This window comes from Lissotriton helveticus, chromosome 3_1 (assembly GCF_964261635.1).
Source record: "Lissotriton helveticus chromosome 3_1, aLisHel1.1, whole genome shotgun sequence".
Lineage (NCBI taxonomy): Eukaryota > Metazoa > Chordata > Amphibia > Caudata > Salamandridae > Lissotriton > Lissotriton helveticus.
In genome coordinates this window covers 896,555,937-896,574,338 of record NC_136061.1, presented here as the reverse complement: position 1 = coordinate 896,574,338, position 18,402 = coordinate 896,555,937, and the positions used below count along the sequence as shown (strand labels likewise).

The following is an 18,402-nucleotide window of genomic DNA, read 5'->3' as shown; positions in this document are numbered from 1 at the left end:
AGAGCTCAAAACATAATTGTGGAGATAAAGGCTATAGCGCATCAACTACTGCAATTAAAGAATTCCCCGGGGGCACTGGTTGACCCGCTTGTCCTTAGAAACATAACATACTACCCAGTGAATACTACGATCTGGCATAGATGAAGCGAAGAAACAAATATTAGCCACACACCATGATTTGTGTGACACCGGAGATAAAAGGAGTAAATTACTGGCACTGTTGAGCAGGAGGGGACATAGACTCAATGGATGAGGTTCATCGCTGACCAATCTGGGGTGACATGCAGAACAGTCAGAGTTTGCCCGGTACTATGGGTTGTTCTATAGAGCACCAAAGAAATCATGGACTACCTCGACACCGTGAACAGCCAAGTTGTGTCCGCAGACGGCTGGGTGGCATGGAAGGGAGACATTACACTTGCTAAAGTTCAGGTGGATATTGTAAAACTAAAACCAGGTAAAACCCCTGGTCCCAATGGCACCCTGGCAGAGTTCTAGACGTGTTATGCAGGGCTCCCAGGACTACCACCTGAACTTCAGCATACCACTGTGATCCACAAAGAGGGCAAGCCCAAGAAAAGTATGAGTTGTATCGTTCTATTTCCAAGATGGATATCGAAGCAATAATAATTTTGGCCACAATACCAGCTACCAAACTCCTTAAGATAATTCACCGTTTGATACACAGAGACCAGTCTGGTTTTATGGTTGGTAGGTCCGCAAAGATAGCTGAGATTTGAGACAGACGAGAGCCTCATGTTTTCCTCTTGTTAGATGCCGAAAAGGCATTTGATGCCATACACTGGCCCTTCCATATGCAGACACTGAAGAAGTTGTGTTTTGGTTCAAGCAACAGAAAGTGGATAGCATTGCTACACCAAGCTCCGACAGCAGTGGAGAGGGTAAATGGTACCCTTTCATCAGTATTTCCAATTGTGAGTGGGACCTCACAGAATTGCCCCGACCCCTCTCTTATTTGTAGTCACCTTCAAGCATTTGGCATGCTAAGTACAACACTATCCAGAAATAAGGGTATTTAAGATATGTGACACAAGCACAGATGACGAGAAGATCTTATTTTACACAGACAACATCCTCCTCTACATCGCTGAACCCGCAACGACGATCTTATGCTCTTCCCCTCCCTTCAGAGGGAATACCAGCTAAACCCAAACCAATACATACAATATGCGCAGCTGCAACACACTTGGCAGGCTGAGGGGCTTGGAGAGGCAGAAATACCAGAGTGTACTCCCTTAGAAGGTAATATAGTCATGGATGAGTTAGAGAAGGGTGCAGTCTCCCTCACATGTGAAACCCTAAACAATAACATGCCTGACACTCTGAGTAAGCTGAGGGGCAGGTGGGAGAGGGATACAGCAGAGGAGAATATCTACTGGGAGGTCTGATGCACCCGAGGGAGGTTGCTATAAAGTCAAGATTGAGGCTAATACGGGTAAAGATCCTACAGAGTTTACTATGATAGAGAACGGTTTCATAAAATGGAGAAAGCAGCATCCCTAGACTATGTGAGATGGAACAGGGACAGAGGGTCTTTCCTACACATACTGTGGAACTGTCCGGTAATTAAAACCTACTGGCACACGAGAATACACAAAGAACATTTTGGAAGTTGATATCCCATTCAAGACAAAAATACATCTTACTCTGCAATACAAATGATGTAGGTGTATGTGGCAGAATCAGGTACACCAATTCTTTGATGGATTCATCAGTACGATTTACACATCCATGTGCTCCCAATCAAATCATGGTGGTAGAAGAGGTTGCGCTACAAAATATAATCTGGGAAGCAGAGAATGTTTTTAGGGACCAAATTGGCTAGTTGAAAGGCTTTACCTATAGGATAAAATTAAAACAAGGACTGGTTTCAGTCCAGAACAAGGTCAGAAGGGTACCCATTACGGTCAGGGATGAGGTAAAGAAACTGCTGGAAGAGATGTTTGAGATTGGTGCAATAGAACGTGTGGAGACATCAAATTGGATCTCTCTTGTAGTTATAACACAGAAAGCGGATAGCAAACTTAGATTTTGTGTTGACTTAAAAAGCTTGAATCAAAATGTGATAAGACAATTTTCCACTTCCCAACATAAACAAATTAATCCCACTGCTTAAGGGAGGAAGATTTATCTCAAAGTTGGATTTAAAACATGCCATACCATGCTTTACTCCTTTTCTGTTTTTAAAAATCTTCTGAAAAATTGGGTCTTTTCTTCTGAGATCCCTTAATCATCTTCTGCACCACTATGAACTGCTAAGTACTACCTCATAAAGCGCTTTGACACCTCCAGTTATAGTGTGCTCTACAAAATCTGCTAACATAACATCAAGTCAGCCTTCATAAAGATTTCAAGCCTTTGATGGCATTCATAACTATGGAAAGTATTTTCCAATTTACGAGAATATCCTTTGGCTAGTGTTAGGCAGCGAGTTTGTTCGAGAGAGTTATGACTGACTTTTTTAGAGGGATGAATTACGTCATCTATTTTCAGGATGACATCTTCTTTTTTGGGGACAATGTGGAGAGTTGAAATTTCATGTTAAAATAGGTTCTAGAAAGAATTTCAAATTCAGGATTGACATTAAGGAAGGAACCATGTGCATTGCTGGTGAATGAAATTGAGTATCGTGGTCATACCTTGTCAGCTGATGGGATTAAAACTAAAAAGATCTGTTCGCTTCAATTACATTATTGGTACCAGCACCACGAAACAAGGACCAATTAAGATATTTTTTAGGTGTGTGAAGTTTGTGAGGAATTTTGTTTCTAAGTTGGGGGATTTAAAAAGTTTGTTAAGAAGAGGTGTAAACGTCTGTTGGGATGATCCACAAAATTCATGTCTTGACAATATCAAAAAAGAAGTGTGTGAGACCAGTATTGTGGTACGGTTTGGCCCCAGATGTAAATCTGCTGTGACTGTAGATGCGAGTACTTGTGTAATAGGGGCTATATTGTAGAAATTTCATGGGTAAAAAAACAATCTATTGTGTTTACATCTTGCTCCTTGACATCCACGGAACATCATTATTCAGTTATTGAGAGGGAGGTTTTGGCAGCAGCCAGGAGAATGGAGTACTTCAGAATAGGCAAAGTCAGATTAGACTCTGTACTGATCACAAACCTTTTGTGAAAATGTTATCTCTGGGAGGTGTAGGCGATGGTTCTGCCAAACTGGAGGCCCGGTTACAGAAGTATTACTACACAGTTGAATATATACCTGGACGGAAAAATGTACAGGTGGACTGCCTCTTGCGTTTGCTGTTGGACTGGGAATCTGTGAACAAGGAGGCAATTATTCAGAGTGGGAAGGAAGGAGCTATGGCAAGTGTTAGTGATGTTGTCCAATGGAGTTTAGAGTGGGTAAGTAACAATGAGTGAAATTAAGCTATGGTAATGATAAGGTCCTGAGAGAAGTTATTCAACTGATAATGAAAGGTGGATGAAAAAAGAGTACTTTGCCGACCGCTTTGAGGCTTTTTGGAAGTTGTTGGATGAGTTGTCATTAGCAGGTGACACAATTTTGGTGCGTGGTGAGAAAATTCTACCATCTGTGGAAGCGTAGGAAAATTATTTGGTATTGCTTCAGATCAGAATTTTGGTGGCCAGGGATAGATGATGATGTGGTGAATTGGGTGGAACGGTGTGAGGTATGTATGGAGAATGAAAAGAGGTTGAAAGTTGGAGGTCAAACAGATTTTGGTACTGTGCGTAACCCTGAACAAGTTTGGCACAGTTTGTGTGTGTGGACATGATAGGTCCTATGTTTGGTGTTAGGCATGAGGGTAGGTTTGCTCTTGTTTTGGTTGATGTGAATTCCAGGTGTCTAGAAGTGAAATCTATGTCTGAAATGTCAACAGCATCCACAAAAAAAGTCTTGTGAGAAATCTTTAAGGATGAAGGGTTTCCGGAGTGACTGATTACAGACAGTGTTACCCAACTGACATCTCATGCAATGAGAGAATTTGTGTCATCATGTGGAGGTAGTATAAACAACAAAATAGTGTGACTACTAAAACATCAAGAGAGGGAGCATGGGGATAGATATATCAATCTATTTAGATCTGAATAGAAGGCCCTCACTCACCTGGTTGGTGACATGCTTCATCATCGGGCCCCACCGGGAGAGACCGAGTGCCACCCCGGTGTGCTTCGATGCCAGAGTTACTGCAGAGCTGGTTTTCTGTGTTTGTGAAGGGTGGAAGGGTGACAGTGTGATTTACTTAAAAATGTCTAGATTGTGTCACAAATTATTTTTAATGGGTGGCCAGTCAGACATATTAAAAACGAGGTGTGGGAAGGGGGCCAAATAAATTGTTCGACTACTTCCTCTTAAGTGGGGTCAACATGTTTCTGCCATTGTGGTGTTAGTTACCTGGCATTCGTCAGGACCTAAGAGTTGTACCTCGGCGGTATGGGTGCGCTAAGACCCACCCTGACTTGAGGACGTGAAAGTGAAAAATGTAAAAAAAAGTGTAATTAGAAGAAAAAAGGGGGTGGTTAGCCTCTAATTTAGAGGAACCAGTTGCACCTGTAAAGGAAAATGACAATAACAAACACAGAGAAAAGAGACAAGACACACAATTATTTACGATCTTGCGCAGTTGGGTTGTTAAAAATATGCCATGCTCTCAATGAGGTGCATTTGTGCACGGGCATGTGATCAGATAAACTACGTTGGTAGAGTTACAATTTGTGTGAACCCGTTGCGTCCATGTTTTCCCAGGTTCAAGATTCAGGTTTTAAGTGTGTGTTGTTAAATGGCAGACACTGCAATTGGAGCATGGGAAATGGCCTGTTACTCTCGGAAGACCCCAAGTGTCTGTGACTGATTTTTCAGCCAATGTTAGATTGTCCCGCGGACGTGTGTGTACTAATGAGTCTTTCAGGCTCTGTCCTCTTTTCTGATCTGTTGACTGGGTAGGAGTGTTCTGATTAACTCAGATACTCTGTCCATCACCACCCCCTTTTTGAAATTATTTTGGCCACCATGAGTGTGGAAGGGTATGCTCAGACATGAGTCCCTTGCTCACTGCACCATCAGGATTCAAGCAAGCCGGGCCGAAGACGGCTGTAATGCCAGAAACCGGTCCCCGGAAGCTTGTTTCCTTTCCAGTGAAGAATTGGCTTGGTAGTTTGGTCTGCCCTGTTCCCATGATGCACTGGGCCAGGGACAGACTAATTTGCATATAGCCAGGTTCTGAACTGGGATGGTGCAGTGAGCTAAAAAACGGTGATGGATCAAGCCCTGATCTGTTGACTGGGTAGGAGTGTTCTGATTAACTCAGATACTCTGTCCATCACCACCCCCTTTTTGAAATTATTTTGGCCACCATGAGTGTGGAAGGGTATGCTCAGACATGAGTCCCTTGCTCACTGCACCATCAGGATTCAAGCAAGCCGGGCCGAAGACAGCTGTAATGCCAGAAACCGGTCCCCGGAAGCTTGTTTCCTTTCCAGTGAAGAATTGGCTTGGTAGTTTGGTCTGCCCTGTTCCCATGATGCACTGGGCCAGGGACAGACTAATTTGCATATAGCCAGGTTCTGAACTGGGATGGTGCAGTGAGCTAAAAAACGGTGATGGATCAAGCCCTGATCTGTTGACTGGGTAGGAGTGTTCTGATTAACTCAGATACTCTGTCCATCACCACCCCCTTTTTGAAATCATTTTGGCCACCATGAGTGTGGAAGGGTATGCTCAGACATGAGTCCCTTGCTCACTCCACCATCAGGATTCAAGCAAGCCGGGCCGAAGACGGCTGTAATGCCAGAAACCGGTCCCCGGAAGCTTGTTTCCTTTCCAGTGAAGAATTGGCTTGGTAGTTTGGTCTGCCCTGTTCCCATGATGCACTGGGCCAGGGACAGACTAATTTGCATATAGCCAGGTTCTGAACTGGGATGGTGCAGTGAGCTAAAAAACGGTGATGGATCAAGCCCTGATCTGTTGACTGGGTAGGAGTGTTCTGATTAACTCAGATACTTTGTCCATCACCGCCCCCTTTTTGAAACTCTTTTGAAAGAGAACAAGGGTTTTTGCCAAGTCTTGCTATTGCTTGTGATTATCCTCCAGTTTTTACTAATGGATTTCTTCAAAGCATTAGACAAGCTGCTGTAGGTGGTTACACAAGTGAGAGGGGTGTCCTGCGGTTCCCTAACGTTGTCTTTCAGCAGAACTTCACAGGGTTGATTGCGGGGCCTTTTATAGCTTTTATCCAGAATTTTATCTGGGTAGCCTCTTGCTTGGAGTCTTGAAGTCAGATCAGTGGCTTGATCACGAAAATCTTTTATGCTGCTGCAGTTTCGCCTGATTCAGAGTATTGGCCATATGGAAGGTTTTCCCTAAGTGGCCGAGGATGGAAACTTGAAAATTCAAGAAGATAGTTTTTAGCAGTAGGTTTATAGTGTGTCCTGGTGGTCAATGTGGTGTTGTTTACTGTGATTATCACATCCAAGAAAAACACTTTATGTTTGCTACTGGAATGTGTGAATTTCAAGTTCTCATCTAGAGTGTTTATCCATTCCAGAAACTCTTGGAGAAGAGATTCACTGCCCTTTCAAATGTAGAGGACGTCATCTATATACCTTCTCCATAGGCCTATGGAGGAGGCATACCGGCTGTTTGTGGGTAGAATGTGTTTGGCTTCAAAATCATGGACGTAAAGCCCAGCCACACTTGAGGCAAAAGTACTGCCCATTGAAGTACCCATGCATTGGAGGAACAGGTTGCCTTTGTATTCAAAAAAGTTCTCTTTGAGGGCCAAAGTGGCGCACTCCAAGATAAATTCTTTAGGTGTCTGATATTCCCAATTGGTGGAGTCTAGAGCTGCCCCCAGAACCCTGATGGTGTCGTCCTGGGGGATGCTATCGTATATAGACTTTCGATTTCTAGGGTAACTAGTATGATGGACCCTTCTTCAAAGGTTAAGTCCTGTAAAAGCTGCAGTCGGCTCTTAGTATCTTTCAGATATGTGGGGGTACTTTGAATAACAAGTTTCAAAAAATGGTCGCAGAAACGCGACAGTGGTTCCAGGAGTGAACCAATCCCTGACACGATAGGTCTCCCTGGCGGGGGGTTTAGTTTTTTGGAGATTTCGGTAGTGTGTAAAAGTATGATATCACACTATCCCCTGTGGTAACAAATTCTGCTTCGTGTTTGGATAGGTGACCAAGTTACTGATACGTGTTTTAAGCTCAGGTGATGGATCTTTCCTGAGTGGGGTGTAGTTCTTCCTATCATCTAGGAGGTTAAGACAGATTTTGTCATAATCCTTGGTGTTCTGAATGACTATGCCACCCCCTTTGTTGGCTGGCTTCAGAGTGATATCTTTATTATTCTGAAGGGCGTGGTATTCTAGTGCACTGAAGTTTTTGAAGGTGGAGGTTCTTGGTAAGTTTCTATATCATGGAAAACCGCTTGTTCAAAAGCTATTATCTCCACAGGCACTGTGTAGGGCAGTGGTGTGAAACCAGATTTTAATCTTAGGCCGGTGTCGCCTTTGGCAGTTGGTGAAGTGGCGTCTTCTTTTCCCTCAAAAAAGGCTTTAAATTCAGTTTACTGAAAAAGTCTGATAGCTCACAATGCAGTTTGAATTTATCTGGTCTGGGTGTAGGAACGAAGCCAAGACCCTTTTCTAGTACTTGGGTTTCTACAGGAGAAAGGTCTTTATCTGAAAGATTAGTGATCAGACTCACTGTGCACTTGTGCTTGGTAGTGGTGCCTTGCTGCGGGTGTTGTTGCCCACTGAGTCCTCTGTTTCCCATGTGACCTGGTTTGGTCATCTTCTCTTGCCTCTCCCTCTCCGGCCTTCTCTAAAAAAGGCAGTTGGTATTGATTTTGTTGGAAATGTGGTGGTTGCATATATGCTGGATTCCAGCCCATCATTGGAAAGGGCGGTTGATGGAAGTGCATGGGTGGCGGTCCACCCCCAGGTGTGGAGAACGGAGGCCACCTTGGCTGTTGATTGTTGTGTCCATATCTGCCCCTTGTTCCTCGTCTCTGTCTATAACTACCACCACTTGACCAACTACTGTTGGATTAATAGCCATCCGAGTAGTCAGAGTTGCTGGTATTCTTTATAGGTGGTGTATAGGTTGGGCCAGCATAGGGATAGACCTTGTTGAATTCAAATTTTTTAAGGTCTTTTTGGAATTTGGTCACTTTTGATTGCATTAAATTGTGTTTATATTCAGTTATCTCTTTGTTAATTTCTTCGAGTTTTTTCTTGTAACCCGTCAGTGTGGTTTTAAAATGTGTCTCAGTCTGGTGTATTTCCACCATCAGGGCTTCTGATAGGCGTAGCACAGTTTTTATAATAAGCACTATCCAATTGTGTGTGCAGTGCCATGCTATAATTGCCACTCTTTACAGAAGGTTGCATCATTCAGAAAGATTCGAGGGACATTTGTCACCAAGAGCCCTCTTGGTGCTGTGTTAGTACGGAGGTTTTCTTTGAGTATGGTCCCATGTAAAATTGTTCGAATCCTTTCACGTTTTTGCTCAGTTAATTTCTCCCATCTGTGGTGTGGGCGATGGCCTGGGAAATAGCAGGGTCAGCAAAAAGGGAAGGGTCAGCTAGAAGGGCATCTACCTCCGACTCAGAATATGTGAGTCCCAGGTTTGCCATGGTGTAAGAAAAAAGTGTTTTTAAAAAAAAAAGGAGGGTCAGAAAGGATGTTCTGCCTCAATTGTACTCTCACGGCTGTGCGCTGCTAGATACTCATAATCAACAAGAGAGAGAGGGATATTATAGAGAAAACACTCTTGGTCCCCCAATATGTAGTATAAACAACAAAAGAGTGTGACTACTAAAACGTCAATAGAGGGAGCATGGGGATAGATATATAAATCTAGTTAGATTGGTATAGAAGGCCCTCACTCACCAACCTGGTTGGTGACATGCTTCATCATCGGGCCCCACTGGGAGAGACCGAGTGCCTCCCCGGTGTGCTTCGACGCCAGAGGTACTGCGGAGCTGGTTTTTTGTGTTTGTGAAGTGTGGAAGGGTGACAGTGTGATTTACTTAAAAATGTCTAGATTGTGTCACAAAAATATTTTATTGGGTGGCCAATAAGACATATTAAAAACAAGGTGTGGGAAGGGGGCCAAATAAATTGTTTGGCTACTTCCTCTTAAGTGGGGTCAACATGTTTCTGTGGAGGTACACATTCACACACAGCTCTGTACAATCCCCATGCGAATGGAATTGTTGACTGGGCCAAATGAATGGTTAAAGGGTCTAATCAGATGGCACTAGTCAACAAGTTAATGTTGAAAGGACAGTTTCTGACTTAGTCTGGGTGCACAGCAGGGCAGAGAATGCTTCTGTAAACACTTCACCCTTCTTTTTGATGTGGGGTAGGGAGCCTAGTACTAAACGAATACTGTCCTGTTGAAAAAGCTGATTAAGGGTGAGAAGATATCACCAAACATGGTGGGGGATGACTCAAAATTGTCTAATGCTTGGGGCAAAAGGCAAAGCAAGATTGTACCAGGAGATTGGGTAAAAGTAAACTCCGGTCTAGTGATCAAAGGTTTGTGAAACTTCTGTGGATCTTTTCAAGTTAAAGAAGTTCATCACTAGCATGTGATGTTGAAAAATGGTGAACAGTGGAATTATAGGAGAGTCGTTAAGTTTGGATCGTGTAAATGCAAGATCAGGAGTGATTAGAAGGGTAATTTGAGCAGCGGCTTTATGTTAATGGGAGATAAGGATGGCTCGACTGTTTTGTCTCTGTCTTGTGTGGTTCAATCTCATTCTGTTTCTGGTAAATGTGGAGCTGGTGCATCTTTCCAAGAAGATTTAGGAAGTAGGAACATGACTTCTGGATTTGTGAGAGTTCAAAATCTAAGAAGAGCTCCCATCTATTTACGATATTTTGTGAGATACATTATTGTTACTTTGCTTCATTTATTATATTTTTTAGAGTTGCTGGTGGTTGGGGGGGTGTTTTCCTTGTTTATTGCATAAGTTATTTGTTTATCTTTTACAGTTATTCATTTTTATCATTCACTGTTCCTATTTGCTCTTATTAGCTTGTGTTACGAAACTAGGAGGATATGTTGTAATGTGGTTCTTTAAAAGACACCAGAATGTTTACATATTCCATTGTTTGGCCTGTGAGCAGTAATGGTCCAATCCTTGGCAGTTGTGAAGAACTAACAAGGAGGGAAGTCACGTTCGAACTCTGAGCCTAAACAAATCAATATTTGCTCAAGGTCAACACTTCAGAGTCATTTTCTACATTCTCTCCCTTGCACTTATGCTCCTCTTTACATGACCTGGCAAGTACAACACAGGCTATACCTTTAAATTGCTGGAGTTCCTCCAAGTGATTCCTTCAGCTGACTTGCACTACTAACTTAAGTGCTTCTGTATCTAAAGAGTACTCCTTTTCACCCTTGAATTCATTAACTATTCATGACCGCTTGCCATGCCAGTATGGCTTTGGACAATATTACCTAGGCTATCAAACTTACTGTCTCTGGAGAGCTCAGTACAAGAATATTAAAATCTACCACCGAGAAGTCATTTCTGCATAACCTCCTCTCAGAGAAGGTGTTTCTGTCCTAAAATCAATAGTGCTACAAAGTTGTTATATAAATTTACTGTTGGTGGCAGCCTTACTTTCGGTGCCTTGTAGTGTCACATTTCTAGGTGAGGTTACTGCTGAACAATACTCTCCTGTAGCATTCCACTTAGTCGAGATGAAAGTCAAAGTAGATGCTTTGGCCAGACTCCACCATGGCTTCACATGAATTGGAGCCTGAAGAAGAATGTTATCAACAATTGTTTCGAGCTGGGACGTTGAGGCGTAGGACTTCCTTCCCACCACATATAACAACTTTCTGTTGAAAATATGCTTGCAATCAGAGTGAAGAAAAATCGTTTCCTTCTAGACTAATCAAGAAGTTCCCTTCTCCCTTCATTCAGAGTTCCTTCAATTATCAGACTATAAGAGTTGAAGTAAGATGGTACTGATTCCCATTTTTTGTCTTCACTAGTTTTGCTTCTTAGTACTTCTAATAAATACTATTCCTACTCAGTCAGCCATTGTATCTACTTTAACAGGACACTTGTTAAAAAAAATTCCGAACAATGAGGTAATAAAGCACCCGTTTAATAGACTGCTCCAAGAACACCTGCCCATTAGACACCTTGCTTCTCTGTGTGATTTAAATATTGCTGTAGTCCCTCTAATGCAGACACCATTTAAAGCTGTCTGTCTAAGTCTTTGCACGACCTAGATTTCCTAACTTAGAAAATTGATTTTCTTGCGGCGATTGCATTTGCCAAAAGAATCACTGATCATCATGCTCTTTCATGTAAACGGTGCCTCTTTGCCGTTCACAATTAAAAGATTTATCCTTGGACAGTTCCTTCAGCCTAGGCTTATCACCTTCTCAGTTGAGGATACGCTGCTTAATCTCGAAGTTTCAAGAGTTTTGATATGCCATTTGAAAAAAAGTTGTTAGAAAGTCTAACCATTTGTTCATTGTATGCTTTTGTAGGGAAGGATTGTGGTCCACCCCTAATGCTTTTCAAAAGATTGGAGCTATGGTCATGAAGTTCTGCACAACTTATTTACATGAAAACTGGTCAGAATGATTCTGTATCCCTGCTCCCGTCATTATCTGGCTCTGAAATCAAATTCCCAACCAGTTACAAAGTATGAAAAACAAGATGGCAGTAAGGGTCTAGCATTGGCAAAGCCGGGAGGAATCTCCTACTTGATCTGTTGGCATTACAATGCTTTTGCTGATGCTGTGCAGTAATGTGCACTTAAAAAAAAATATATATATATATATAAAACTAAAACTGTGATGATGCAGCCGCTGCCCGCGGTTTCATCATGATGCTGGCCACTTGTGTGAGTACATAAGCTTACAGAAGTCTCCACGCATGTACACTATTTTGTTTCCTTTTTAACTTGCCGATCAGTCCAGACTGATTTTTTTTATGTGCAGAAGCAGTTATTGAACTGTGGAGTGGGCCAGCAGCAAATGGCCCTCTAAAGTTTTCAAAAATTTTGAGCAGAGGGCGGGGGAAGCAATTTGGGAGTGGGCATGGGGATGAATAAAGTAAAAATAAAGGCAGTGTGGCAAGACAGGAAAAGAAGCACATGAGGAAGGGAGCAATTCTGAATGTGATCGGATAATCACACATGTGATAATGGAAGGACAGACTTCAGCTAGTCAAGATGACGGAGGAGGGATAAACACAGGAAGAACAAGATGCACAAGGAAAATTATTGAATAAGAAGGCAGCCAATGAGCAATTTAGCCAAACTGTGTCTTTAATCACAATATAATTCCTTGGTAAACCTAAAATAGGACATGTGCTGTCTGGTAGACTAGACCTAAAATTACCTTAATAATATATATCTGGTACTGTTAACACCATTTTGCCTCATTCAGGATGCCCAAGCATATGTGGTGCTTCAGACTCTCATGTCCGAAAAAAACGATTGGAATTTGGTGGAGGCCCTTGATTTACGGTGTGATGCAATGGTATATTTCAAGTTAGCAGAGGTACTCACAAGTTGAGGGGCGTCCAAATTTAATGTGGCATCCTTCATTACAGAGACGGTATGGAAATAAATACTAATAGTAACAGAATGATCATGAAAGTCACTTCTCATTTTCTGTTTAAGCTACCACTAACAGGAAACATTTTATCTATATAGTTTCTATTCAAGCTGGCGTCACCCTCTCGAGTTAAAAGGTCAGAGCAAAGTGGGTAAATGAAAAATCTGATTAGGAATTAAGTCCATATATAAACAAACAACATAAATGTAAAAAAAAAACTAGATCCGATTTAAATTCAAGATATTTTATTACTGCTTATCTCCCCCAAACACACTCTGATTGTTTATTGGGTGGGGTGTAAACACTGAGGTTTTGAGTCCAAGACACGGAATGTCATTCTTCTCAGATTGAACCTAATCCACAAATAATAGACATTTTCTGAGGAGTAGCATAGTGTCATGAAGCCAATGTCATTTAAACTGTCAACTTATATAGTGGGGTGAACACCTCCCCATTTTTAGGTTGAATACTCGAGAGCTCTTGTATATACTTTCGTATATACTGATATGTGTATGTACTTTGTGGGCTCTGGAGATCAGCCCTAGGACTTGTCTGCTTCCGCTTAGGGGCTTTTTTCTGTTCATCTGCTTCTATTTAACTGTCTTGATAGAAAACGACCAGCAGAGGTCCGTAAAATACCAGAATTGCTTTCTGCTGAGGAACTTTCTTTTTTTTACTTTTCTGTCAACTGCCTCTATTTAACTTACTTGATAGAAAACAACCAGCAGAGGTCAGTAAAATACCAGAATCACTTTAGCATTATCTAGATTGCAGTCCATAGAAATTGTCTTCCACGAGCACCCGTATACAATAATATTTTGTTCAAATCTTGTATTTTCAGTGATATGACCACCGAAGGCCCTGCTTTTGTATTAAAAATAGAACTTTGAACTATACCATTTCCCGCTGAAAGGCGCTCCAACGTTTGGTGCTTACTTTCCCTCCATGTTAAAGAACTGTGGATGTTTAAGCACCCAGGCTAATGTGCTGCATAGCTAAATACATATAAGGTCCCAAAGGTTAGACCGATTTGCATTGCAAATGCTTGTTTAAATCTACTTTTGAGTGCTGAGGTCTGATTATGATACATCCAGTTTAATAGATGCCAGCGATAAATGTGTATTTTGTAGCTAGTCATACTTATGCATGTATTTTCTTAAGGTTTACAATTTCAAATTTGAATGTTCAACTCCATCAGTAATACTTTAAACTTTACAGCGTCAATTAGGCCTACAATATCTATTCTATCAATATAAGAAGTACATTGTCAGTCACTGCACACTTTGATAAAACTGTAAACGCACAATCTACTGCAACATTTATCATCATCATCAGTGGATTGAGGTTGGATAGACATTAACAGCAACATGGTTACATATTTAAACAATTGATGACTTACTTGAGCTGAATTAAAAAAAACAGTATCACACTGATTTATATTATTTTCCTTCTTTTCAGAAAACTCTGGTCAGCCAATTGGCCTCAGTCTTCCAGTTATTATCATAAAACAAGAAGAGTCCTGCCAGTGTCAGTGTGCCTGCCGTGACTCTGCTAATGATAGAGCCTCTTCAAAAGAAGAGCGTCCACCACCAAAAGATGAACCAGCAGAGGATCCCAGTCCCTCAGTACAGAAACCTCAACTGCAGCCTGAGACTTTGCTGCCTTTCTCTCCCTGTGATGATGGTAGTAGGACGCTTAACACCACAGATTCGCCGACAGACTCCTTGGGTGTCTTGGACGTTGCAGACTTCCTTTCCCTCCAAAAACCCTTAACACCGCCATCTCTTATTCCAATGGAAGCACTCTTGCAGGGAGGAGAGGAGATGAGCTTGAGCAACAGTTTCTGCAAGTGACGATACATGGAACAAATACTCTTGCAGACTTGACGATAACATTGGTGTAAAGGTCAGGAATTTGAAGGTTCTAAATCTGGACTTTTTGCTGCTTGGATCTTGCTTTTCCCCCAACATATGACTTTAGTTACATTACAGGAGCATCTCTTCAGGTGACTTATAAAGAAAATTTATTTATATGAACTTGTTTTTTTGGCTGCACTATTAGTCACTTTTTGCTTGTATATGATTATGAATTGTAGAGTTTCTGGAATGCAGAAAATATAAGGAGAGAATATGTATGGTTAAATCCGTTTTAGATTGTAATTTTAAAGAAAATATATGTTATTTTGGTACGTGCAGATAATTATTGTTACAGCATTTTCTAGAATGCTGACATATTTTTGTTTTACCCCATAAAATTATAATTATGGAGCAGATTAAACTACCCATGCAATTCGATATATGTGATATTGGAGAAACAAGTCTCAGTGTCTTAAGTGGGGTGAAATATGCAAGCTGTTTTCTTGGAACCAGCTCTCCAGTAAACAGTAAACCAGCCTGCAAAGACCAGGTTAACTATGTCAGGCGCTTTTATTGGCTGTAAGGGGGGGTCATGGTTTGCCTTATGTTTACAGTTTTAGGAGTAGTTTAAAACATGGCCACTGCAATGTCCTCAAGTCGCGGTGTTTCCCTACTGGACAGGCTGTGTAGGCCAAGAATACTCATCTCTTTTAGTAAGTTTTAGCTCTCATTCTACTCTCACTGCCGTATCTTTTTCATGTGGATCCAACTAAAATCTATAATAAACAGGAACTTAATATATGGTGTTCTGAGATTTACAGCACAAAGTTGATGAGGTTACATGAGACATAATATAGGGTTATGCTCTTAATATCCTTTTTGTTGAAAAATTGTATTAATCCCCCAAAAGATTTGGAAATGTTTGCTAGTGTTGCTGTTAAGGGAAAAAAAGAGCCCTACACATATTCTTCTCTAGTTGGAATCCCTGCATTCAACCTGGTCCTTCTTCCTCTATTCAAATATATGTCCGAATCTACAGTGTGGCTTTTTGCTAGACAGTGGCAATTTAAATTGACCAGTTATACAATATTTGTTTTATAATTTGTTATACTTTATGTGCATTCTAGAAATAATCAAATGTGTCAAACAATTAGGGTCCATTTGTAACAAACTGAAAGGTAAACTTGCTTGATGGATATAACTGGTGTCAATTCACAGTTACCAAGTTCTCTGTTTCATTTACCTTTTTTAGGAACTTGCATTTAGCCACTTGGCTACATCTCCTTTAGGGAACTTAAAGTACTTAAAAAAATGCCACTTAATTACGAGTGGTAGAAAAAACATTGTACAATACACTCCAGTACCTTTAAGAGCGGTGCTAGCAAACCCCATATCCCTAGAAAGCTAAATTTGCTGATCTGTAGTTTCACACTTATGCTATCACAGCTGCGTTTTTATAAGTTTAGATGTCATCAGTAGTTATTTTAATTAAAGTTTAGAACGCTCCATTTGATATCCCACCCCCAAAAATACCGATTTTTCCACAGCAAAGGTGGGTAGAAAATCATGATTATATTAAATACACGGAGGCTAATATTATTCATACCTCTTTATTGCTACTCAACACAGTAGCAACTTAAAACATTACATTATTACATTAGAACTAGGAATGCTAACAACATTCCAATCCACTATATATGACTGAACCAGGCAGCCATCTTCCTTCTTTATGCTGCGAACAACCTGAACTGATCCTTTTTGTTTTCTTTATTCCAAATTATATAACCAGATCCAAGTCATCTTATTCCTCATCTTTACTTCTTATAACTGCCGCTTCCTGAAACACAAATCACAAATTAATGGGTGGGTACTATCCACTGGGAGGGATAATATTAACCTCCATGTCTTTATTTAAAATCCTGATTTTCTACCAACCCTTGCTGTGGAAAATCTGAATTTTATGGCAGGGCACAGAGGCCAATATTATGCGTGTTCAAAGTCTTGCCATAATATTCCTCACAGCTCTTTCTTTTGGTTTAGAATCAAACTTGTAAACAGTGAATCTGTTGACACAATCAGCTGCAGCTAAATAATTACCCAAAATTCCTTCTAAAACCTGTGCTTTAGAAGCCATAGCCCCCCTTTCTGAATATACTCCAAACCTTCTAACATAAATTCCTGTTCTCCTCATTTCTTCCCTAAACCATCTAGCTAGAGTTAGAACTTAAAACAGGTTTATGAGGGTACCTAAATAAAATCAGCAATTGAGAATCTAAGTGACCCCTCAACCTAGATGTCTTTCTTCCATACTCCTGCGTACACTTTACCACACACAACTTCTTGTGTCGCCCAAGTTTGGATAAAATTTAGGGCCAGATGTAGGTCACCTAATACCGGTCGGTAACGGCCGAAATGTCCGAATTTCGGCCGTTACCGACCGGTATTAGGCTACTGAGATGTAGGTGGCCTCCATTACAAATTCGGTAATTTACTGATTCGGTATTTTAAGGATTTGGTAAATTACTGAATTCTTAAAATACCGATTCGGTAAATTACCGAATCTGTAATGTAGGGAGCACTCATGTGAGTGCTTCTTACATTTAAGGATTCGTTACCAACTATTAGTTGGTGGTAAATAATGAATTCCTTTTAAAAAGCAATTTTTCGCTTATTATTCAGTGCCATGTGGCAGACATACATGCCATTAGGGCATGTATGTGTGCCACATGTGCACCCAAGCACTATTCAGTGGTGCAACGGATGTCAATGTGACACCCTGCCACCCTTGAAAGGGTTTCCCCTATTACCGATTCTGTTTTTACTGAATCGGTATTTAACGAATCGGTAATTCCCATTCATTCCTATGGGCCTCCAGGCCCATAGGAATGAATGGGAATTACTGAATCGGTATTCTTAATTACTGAATCTTACCGATACGGTAATTTTTACCAAAAAAATATCTACATCCCATTTACTATTCTTAAATACCGAATCGGAAAAAAATGCTATTTAAGAATAGGTAAATTGAGATTACCTACATCTGGCCCATAGTCTTGGACATAGGTTTTGTTAGTCTCCTCATGGAGGAACACACCCCTTCTGGTACGTAACTACGTGAAGATATATCCAATGTCCTTACCTCCGATACCCCTCTAAAAGATATTGAAAAAGAAGCATGCTTAACTTAAATGACAAACACTTTCAATCCAAAACCACATTCTCACCTGAATCTGCCAATTCTTTTAACACCAAATCAACGTCCCAAAGGGAAGAATACTTTGGTTCCAGGCGCACCATTAAACGAACCCTCCATATCAATCGCTTCACCACGTCCTACTGCCCTTGTGGCAAACCATCCACCAAGTCATGTCCCGCTGAAATGGCCAATCTTTTCAGATTTACTGAACTGTAAGACTTGCCTCCTAAAAAAATCTCGGTCAAATAATCTACCACACTTACCACAGGAGCTGAAACGGGATCCAAATCTCGTGATGAACACCAACATACCCAACTCTTCCATGCCAACTTATATGTTTTCTTGTCCCTGCAGCCAAGGAGTCCTTATAAGCTTTTTCGCTTTCAACAATAGGCCTGATACCTACCGAAATCATCCATCTCATCAGCTGCATTTGACATTGCAAAATCAACTTGTGCAATTGTCCCACGGGATTCACCAACACATTTGTAAACCCTAAAATTTGAACTGGATCTTCTACTAACAAATCCATGACATCCGGAAACCACACTTGGTATGGCTTAAAGGGAGCCACTCACAACAACTCAGCGTGATCTCTCCTCACTTTTAACAGAAGTCTCTGAATTAAGACAAGCGGCAGGAAAGCATAATTGCTATCCACCCCAGTACAGAAGAAACACATCCACTGCCTCCGGATCTGTCTTCCAGCTGTTAAACCTGAGAATTTGAGAATTCCACCTGCTT

At 41.1% G+C, this 18,402-nt stretch overlaps 1 protein-coding gene across 1 annotated transcript in view; it reads left to right on the top strand.

The window, feature by feature from the left end:
- Window positions 1-16,719, top strand: part of MTF1 (metal regulatory transcription factor 1) — a 263,924-nt gene extending 247,205 nt beyond the window's left edge. The window contains exon 10 of the mRNA XM_078681228.1: window positions 14,065-16,719. Within this exon, the coding sequence (XP_078537354.1) occupies window positions 14,065-14,459 (395 nt within the window). The 3' untranslated portion in view covers window positions 14,460-16,719. The remainder of the gene's footprint in view (window positions 1-14,064) is intronic.
- The last annotated feature ends 1,683 nt before the right edge of the window (window positions 16,720-18,402 follow it).